The sequence below is a fragment of the Tupaia chinensis genome, unplaced genomic scaffold (assembly GCF_000334495.1).
Source record: "Tupaia chinensis unplaced genomic scaffold, TupChi_1.0 Scaffold000225_1, whole genome shotgun sequence".
Classification (NCBI taxonomy): Eukaryota; Metazoa; Chordata; class Mammalia; order Scandentia; family Tupaiidae; genus Tupaia; species Tupaia belangeri.
The window spans coordinates 2163424-2172251 of NW_006159700.1; the positions used below are offsets into that span (position 1 = coordinate 2163424).

Genomic DNA, 8828 nt, shown 5'->3' on the forward strand with positions numbered 1-8828 from the left:
CTATTGCTCTGGAGATAGTCTGCAGGGTTGAGAGTTTAAATAATGATGATTTATTTTTGAAAGATCATCACGCTGGGGCCAGCAGGTGGTGTAGTGGTTGAGGTGCTGAACTCCCACATGGCTGATGGCGATCTGAGTCCAAGACATGGCAGCTTGAAAATCATGCTGGGCACATGTGTGTGCATGCCCCCAATCCCGAGAGAATAGAGAAGGGATTCCAATGTTGCCATCCCCTGGGAGGGTTGATTCCTTACTTTCCCTCTCACTGTTTCTGTCTCTCTCTCATGAGCTCGTGTTCCCTATGGCAAACACCTTATGAGAGAAAAAAAGGAAAAGACATCTTTGAAGGAAATTTCTGAACTTTTAATTTAAATAAAAAGGTTTTTCTTTTATTCATGATAGAGTGCATGGACATGTGCACTCATGTGAGAGAGACAGAAAAATAGAACACCCCCCCCACCACCACCACCATGGTGCGGCGATGCTGCAATCCTTCTTCCTCCAAGTTTTCATACTGTGAGCATCCTGGGCACCTGTAGGGGCACCCATCATAGGTGTGGGGATTCAAACCCCAGGTGCCCACATGAGAGCTGGCTTCCTCTGCGCTGTGCTTAGCTATTTAGCAATGGGGATAGCCCTAATTTTAAAAGCCATGTATGGTGTACACCAGGTACCAAGGGTTTAAAGGCAGTTGATAAAGCCTTACTCTGAGGCCAGAGATAACCTAGTCCATTATACTTGGACCTTAAAAAAATATGAGACTAATTTTTCTTCTTTTTTTTTTTAAATGAGAGAGAGAAAATGCACACACAGGAAGGGAGAGAGAGATAGGTATGTCTTGATAGCGTGTCACCACTTTTCAGTCTTTCCTGTCACACTGAAGCCTGTTAATTAGGACCACAGGCTGTTGACACCCTCACCTGACCAGTTTAAGGCCTAGGCTGACTTTTTTTTTTTTTTTTTTTTAATTTTTGTTATGGTGAGCACACGTTCATCACAGAGAGAATGTGTAGCAGGATACTTAGCGAGAGAGACAGGATACTGAGGATTTTGCAGGAAAATAGCAATTTATTAGTGTTCTAGCACTGGCTGAGTGGATTTATATTTAAAAGGTGAGCCCCGAATTTTGGGAAGCTCTTTTTTATCATTTGTTTTAGTTTTTAATATATGTGTATCTATACTTTTATATACTTTGAGTAAAAAAAGCTTAGAGAATTATGCAGGTATGTATTAGGCTACCAGGTTGTACCATAAGAGAAAGTGAGATATCACCTCCCCAGAGGAAATGGCCATGCTGCAACCCCTTTTCCTCCACTGTCCTCTCAGAATTTGGGGCACCTGCATACCTGCGCCCAGCATGATTCTCAAGCCACCCATCCAGACGAACTGCAAAGCTGGCCATGTGGGATCCAGCACCTTAACCTCCATGCCACCTGCTGGCCCAAGGGTGAGTTATTTTTAAGAGGATGATTTCTGTCATACTAGGTATCTTCACAGAAGCCCAGGATTAGAAAAAAGTAAGTCTTTTTGTCTTAGTTAAGTTTTAAATGTGGACTAATAGATTTCCGGGGACTGAGAAGGGTCTGTGCTTTAAAAACAAACAAAACAGAAAGGAAAAAAAAGATTTCAATTATTATTAAGACCACTCAAGATATACATAACCTCTGTTTTTGTTTTGTTTTTCTTTTCTGACCAGAGTGCACATGTGCTGGGAGGGGGTATGAAGTGAGAAGGCACTCACTGTGGGGCCGGTCGCTGTAAGCCCTTCTTTTTCTTCTGTGGATTTCGGGCAAGCTGCTGATCCAGGACTGGAGCCCCGCTGTTGGCCATGTGGGATCCAGCCACCTTAACTACTTGCTTGCCCGCCTGTTTGTTTTTATAACACAAGCTAATTTTAAGAGATATCTGTTTGTTATATCGCTGAAAGAACGTTTTCCAGTCCCTTTGTACTCTGTAATGTGTGCTTATGAGCTTAGCAGTCATAATTGAAGGAACCAAATTTTTAATTTATTGTTTGTTACCAAATTTAAAAAAAAAAATTTAAAAGTAAAGCATAGATAAAATGAACTGGCTTTCGTTTATAAAAAGGGAGTTTCTGAACCCCCCACTCACGGGTTGCCGCTCCTGGGAACTCTGAGCACTCAGCCCCGCATCCCGCAGGTCTGGGTCCAGCAAGTTGCAGGGGACACTCGCAGGTGATCCGCCCGTCCGCACCCCAGGCGCAGCAGCCGCGGACCTTGCTGCGGAGGACGAGGCCTGGAGGCCCGGAGCGCGGGCGGAGGCAGCCGGGAGTCTCCCCGGGCTGCAGTGCCCCAGGCTCGGCAAAAGCGAGAGCGTCGGGCCCTCCTCTGCCTGTGAGGCTGCTGCTCTGCCTTTCCCGCCTGCGGGGCTCACTGTCCCCGCCAGCTCCTCCCAGGCTCTGCGCCATTTCCGCTGCTCTCGGCCGGGCCGTACCCTAGGGCTCCGGTGGCGCGGAGCCGAGCCCGGGCGGGATGCGGCCGCCCCCGGGGCCGTGGTGGCTGCTGCTCTGGCTGCCGCCCTTGGCCTCGGGGCCAGTGCACTGGGAGGAGGCGGCGTTGTCAGGTAACCGGGCACCCGCGGCGGCGCGCGTCCTGGTCCCTGCCCTCGGCTGCGGGCTGCCCGAGGGCGCACGTCCCTGCTGGCGCTTGGCAGCTCGTGGTTTTAGGACTGGGAGCAACCGCACAGTCTGGCCCAGTTCCCCCGTTTACAGGAGTTTTGGGTTGCCCAAGGTCACACAGCTGGTTACTGGCATTCCAGGCTCCTGGCTTACCACACGGCTTTGGGTACAGTGCATCTGTGTAACTGAAAACCTTATTATTGCTGTAACTATTACTTTGGACTCAAGATGGGTCATAATTCCCCAGCCCCTGACTCACTGTCGTGACCTCGAGCGAGCCACCTTACTGGTCACCTGTAAACCACAGTTAAGGGTACCCCGGGATTATTGCCGTGTTCAGCGTGCACACAGTGCCTAGACAAGAAGTGGTAGCTGTTCAGTGCCCTTAAGGGCTGGCTATGGAAGGACCTCGAGATCTGGGCACAGGAGTCAGGAACTTGAGTTCTAACTCCAGAGTGCTGCTCACCGACCAAGAACTTAAATTGCTGTTTCCTACACGCCTTTAAAAGATTTCGTAGGGGGCCTGCCTACTGGCCTGCTTGGATAAGGAAGCCACATCCCTCAAGGCCAACCCACCAATCCTGGTTGAAATGCCAAACCTATTCCCAAGTGTCAGAATGTGTGTGTGTGGGGGCCCAAATCCCTAGATATGGAGAAATGGAAAAGAGATTGCAGGGGAAACCACACCCTACAGAGAAGGTGTTTTCTCTCTTTCTTAAGCAGGTCCCCTCTGGCAGCTAAAAAAATAGACTTCCTGGAAGCAGTTTCCACCAACTTCCTTTTATTGTACTGGCCATAGTTGGTTGCAAGGGAGATTGCTACGTGTGGTCTAAATCAGGCTGGGCAGGTCCTCCTTCCAGCTAAATCAGGGGTCCTTGTCTAAGGATGCAGGAGAGAATGATATCAGATTCTGCCTCAGCTACTAACTCACAGGTGCCTTGCAGTGAGTTGTATAGCTTGAGGAACTGTCAGGAGACTAGGTCTCCTGACTTTTTCTTCTGTAAAATAAAAAGTCAAGCACTTACTGTTTACTAGGCAGTGCTAAAAGTGCTTTATTAGCATTGTCATATTTACTACCCACAGAAGCCCTATGGGGGTAAGTACCATTTATATATTCATTTTACAGATGAGGAAACAAAGGGTTAGCAGTACAAAATATAACAAGTATGCGGGAACTTCGAAAACTTCATGGAAAAATGGAATTAAAATACAAGGTTTTGTTTTTGGAGAAATTTTTGCTATAGGGCACATGTGTTCACCAGAGAGACAGAAACAAAGAGACAGAAAGTGAGATACCATCCCCTGGGGGAATAGCTAGGCCAGAATCCCTTCTCCTCCATTCACCTCTTGGGATCTTGGGCACACATGCACATGCATTGTGCCTGAGTTTTAAGCTGCTGGGTCCAGGACTTGAACCATGGTTGACTACGTGGGAGTCTGGGATGTAACCACTATGCCATCTGCTGACCCTGTTGTTTTTTTAAGAGAGCGCCATAGGATACATGTGCTTGCTCGAGACAGAGAGGGACAGAAAGTGAGAAGTCACCCCCCAGGGGAATGGCTGTACCACAATCCCCTATCCATTCCCCTCCTGGGATTTTGTGCATGCAGGTGCACGTGCCTGGCGTGAGTTTGAAGCCGCCGGATCCGGCACTCGAACTGTGTTCGACCATGTGGGAGTCCAGTGATGTAACCATTATGCCATCTGCTGGTAAAACAATTTTGAAATCCATACATGGTCTTTTCAGATTATGTAATTTGCATGAACTTTTTGAAGGCTTGAATTAGATGGTATTTAATGTCCCTTCCTGTTCTAGAATTTTGACTCTAACACACACACCCTTCTGTGGAATGGAGAACATTCAGACTCAGGCCAGCTTTCTGTCACGCTGTTTGGAGGAAAGTCAGAGGCAGTTGACACAGGAAGGGCAGGTAGTTGGCTGAGAGGAAGAGAAACTTCAAGCTGAGCATCACCCTTAATTTGCAACCAGTGGGTGAGGGCCCTAGAAACCATGTGTTGTGCTGAGATGAGGTTCAGGCATGGAAGTAGCTTGCTAGGCTTAAACTGTAGCACTGGTCCTTTGCAAACCACAACTTCAAATCCATGTATGGAGGAAAAAAAAATATGTATTTAAAGTTAAAATAAGACTTGAATGTGTATTAGCATATACAAATTTCAGTTTCATTTTCATATTCTTAGAGAAAAACCAGGATATATATTCAAATTAAAAATAAAATCCCACCAAGGTTAGTAGAATAGTTACCTTTATAACTTTGGTGCTACATGCTAACTCTTCAAAATGTGAAATAATTACACACATACACACACACACACACACACACCAAGCACAAGAAAAATCTTTTTCAACTCCTCTGAGGTGGATTTGTTGACTTTTTGCTTTATGTTTTTCTTAGTCCTCTCTCCCACTTTCCTTGTCCCTCCCCCCCAAAAAAAAGCAGTTATAGGTCAAATAGAGAAAATGGCGGTATAGTTTAGTAAGTGCTTGTATTATTAGTCCGTTACAGTTTCATCTGAAAATAGTTTTTCCCCCATATGAGGGCCATGTAAGTTTAAGGTTTTTTTGGAGAGGTTTTTGCTATAGCATGCTGCATGCACTCACCAGAAAGACTGAGAGAGACAGAGAGACAGAAAGCGAGAAATCACCCCCCCCCCAGAGGGCATGGCCACACCGCAATCCCTTCTCCTCCATTCTCTTCTCAGGATCTTGGGCACACATGCACATGCACCCGGCATGAGTTTAAGCCACTGGGTCCGGGACTCGAACCACAGTTGGCTACATGGGAGTTCAGCGACATAGCCATTACGCTAACTGCTAGTCCCCAAGTTTAAGTTTTCAGAAGGAACACTGGTGAAATATTTTTATGCTGGAGGTTAAGATCTGTTAAGATTTGAGAAGTGTTTGTGCCTTTTATTTTTAGCATATTCTATAAGTAGGTTTAAGCACTACTTTCTCTTTTCTAAAATTTTGACTGAAGGTATTTCACATGTATGACTAAAATCTTTAACTTAAATATTTACTTACACATTTAAGAAGACTAATAAATGATAAATTACTACAAAGGAGTAATTTCAAAGTTAAATAGAGTAGGTGATATCCAGGTGTCACCATTTAATATAAGATATGTAATTACGTCCCCCCCACCGAGGTCTTACCAGAGAGAGAGTGAGTGAACTCATGAGAAAGCTCTTCCTACCAAAGTATGGTCATCCACAGTCCCTTTTCCTCCCTTTCTTCATCGTCAGGATTTGGGGGCATGCACACAGACACACACCTGGCATGTTTTTTCAAGTCAGGATTTGAACAGTGGTCAGTTATGTGGGATTATGTTCCCTATGCACTGAACTTGACTGCTATGCTCTGGAACCAGTCCTATGATCCTAAATTTAGATTACTTGAATATTTATAAATTCAATGTTATTTAAATGAACTAAAGGATATAACTCATTGGTTAAGGTAACTCTGACTTGCCTTGAATCCTTTGGAAATACAAATAATTAATACCTCATATACTCGTGTCAGTAGTTTGGGCAAAACTTTCCAGAAATATACTTTTCCAGAAATCAGTTTTATTTAAAGGATTTGAAGCACATGCTGAGAACTGCAGGGAGTTCTGTAGGCAATGCTCATTCCAGGGCTCAGAGACCAGCCTTGCCGTTTAAGATGACATTCAAGACTGATTTCACAGATACTCCTAAGTGCCTAGGAGATGGAGCAAAGCTGGGATAGCTTAAAATTCCAGATCTTTGTCTTGATCGGAATCAGGTGCGAAGAAGTAAACACCTAGGTTATGGGTCACCCTCCATTATGGGGATACATTTCAGTCTCAGGAGGAAGCAATAGCTCTCCCTATGTATTTATTATTCTCTTCTGACTAAATGAATGGTTATGATTACATTTTTATAAATTCCTAGACACACTGTCTTATTTTTTGGATTATTTTGTAAAGGGATTATTGTTGCTTTGGACCCTTAGGGAAGTCATGATACATTTTTGCATAGAAAAATAAGTCATGACTTTGCTGATGGCCTGTCATGTGGGTTTGTCTACCTCTCCCATCAGGAGGTTCCATCCTATCAGAATTGACTAGCAAAGACTGGGGCTGTATGAATAAGTGAAAACTTGCAGACGTGCAGGCAGCTTCATAGCCTTCAGGGTCAGGACGTAAACAGTGACAGAATTCAAATAATGTGTCATGTTGCGGTGTTTTCTATTTCTCACCCTCAGGTGGACATCAAGGAGGTAGAAACTAAACAGTAAAATGTCTCTAGAAGAAGATTGCTGAAGAGAGGAGAGTCTTAGGAAAAATGTGACCTTCCTAATTAATCAAAGATCAAAAGATCTGGTCTATCTAGGAAGGCAATAGGCCATCTGCATAATAGTCTTGTCAGGTCACTGTCTCATGCCTAGTCTAATTACGCCATGACTTAAGTTCACGTGAACTAGCTTGAAGCTAGGCTTGTGACTTCTTGTGGCTTACTAAATTTCTGGCTCTTCAGATACTTAGGAATTCTTATGTGGGTGGGTCAAGATGCATTCACCTCAGGACAGAGGTGATGAGACAGGCATCCTGAGGACACCAAGAAATACTGCTGTCTTCTCATGTATTGTATCAATTCCACATCACTTCAAAAGCCTGAGGCCACGCTGGAGAATTTAGGGGAGACACTGTTTGCAACGAGCTTTTACTAGTGTGTCTGTCTCTAGGTGTCGGTTGTCAGGACAAACTTCCTCCATCTGTACTTTAATCTGGTTGAAGATGGAGGGGAAATTCAGAGCAAATTCTCTTCTTTTAAACAGGAGGTCCCTTACACAGAATACACTGATGTCCTGTATGTGAGCAAAACAGAAACAAGAGATTGCCACCTCTTTTTTTTTTTTTTTTTTTGAGAGATTTTTCACTGTAGGGCACGTGCGCTCGCCAGACAGACAGAGAGAGACTTAGAGACAGAAAGCGAGAAATCACCCCCCAGGGGGCATGGTCACGCCGCAATCCCTTCTCCATTCTCCTCTCGGGATCTTGGGCACGCACGCACACGCGCCCGGCGTGAGTTTTAAGCCACCGGGTCCGGGACACGAACCGTGGTCGACTACGTGGGAGTCCAGCGACATAGCCATTACGCTAACTGCTGGTTCCCTGAGATTGCCACCTCTTGGTAGGAATCCTACTCTTCTCTGTCACTGAGGACGGAGAAAATGGGCCCTAGCCCAGGGGATAAGGGTTACAGTGTCCAGTCTACTAATTAAAGGTACACTGATGATGGGGTAGGGTAACAGAAGAGCGTAAATGGCTGCCAGAATAGACCTCATGCTGTGTGGGTTCTTTAGATGGGATGGCAGACCATAGCATAGGCTGGACGGGGTGTCCTGCTGCTTCAGGTGTTTTCAAGGGGAGGACCAGAGTGTACCTGCTTTGTCTGGTGCTGACTGGGCACTCGTCAGACTCTTAGATTGATTGTACTTTCATTGTCTAGACTCCATATGCCCAATTAACCCACTAATCAATCCTCTTGAATTGTAACATGCACGAAAAACAAACATTAAATGCTGAAGTATGCAGTAATGAACATACCACATCCCTAATTTCATAAAGAAAGTGTAAGGTAATAAGTGTAAGCTAATCATACCTTAGATGAAGAAAACATAAATCAGAATACAAAGAAAGCAGGTGAAAGTGGCAGGGGTGTGCTAATTTACACAGTGAGGTCAAAGAAGGCCCTCCTGAGAAGACAGCATTTAGGGAAACCCATCAGTTACTGGAAGGTACAAGCTCTTCCAAGACCTGGGGGAAGAAGGTTGTATGCCGAGGAAACTAGAGGCCAATGTGGGCTGGCATCTTAAGGAGGAGAGCAGGGTTAGCATGGCTAGAGCAGCTGAACTGGAGAGGAGGAAGAGAGAAGGTCCGAGAGATACCCGGGGTCCTTGGAAAGGATGGTGATTTTTTAATGGTGCAGCACTTAATGATAACTATTTCTCTCTCACTGGAGAGTTATAAAGTGATTTAAGAAATAGTTTTAGGGCCAAATGGAGAAAAAAAAAAATCCCCTCATTTGAAGGTAGCATTTGTTTACAAAATTCAGGCCCCACCAAGAGGCTATTTTTTTAGACTACTATCAAAAGGAAACTATTCTATGAGAGTTGATTTAGCCCCCCCCCCTTTTTTTTAGGAG

The 8828-nt window shown here is 45.0% G+C and overlaps 1 protein-coding gene and 1 long non-coding RNA gene across 3 annotated transcripts in view; one reads left to right on the plus strand and one right to left on the minus strand.

The window, feature by feature from the left end:
* Nucleotides 1-2083, minus strand: part of LOC102479271 (uncharacterized) — a 20503-nt gene extending 18420 nt beyond the window's left edge. For both annotated transcript variants that reach the window (XR_003549312.1, XR_003549311.1), the window contains exon 1: nucleotides 1742-2083. This is a non-coding gene — a long non-coding RNA (uncharacterized LOC102479271). The remainder of the gene's footprint in view (nucleotides 1-1741) is intronic.
* A 363-nt stretch (nucleotides 2084-2446) lies between these two features.
* The window catches only part of NEMP2 (nuclear envelope integral membrane protein 2), a 28111-nt gene continuing 21729 nt past the window's right edge, over nucleotides 2447-8828 (plus strand). Inside the window, exon 1 of the mRNA XM_006147818.3 lies at nucleotides 2447-2583. Within this exon, the coding sequence (XP_006147880.1) occupies nucleotides 2493-2583 (91 nt within the window). The 5' untranslated portion in view covers nucleotides 2447-2492. The remainder of the gene's footprint in view (nucleotides 2584-8828) is intronic.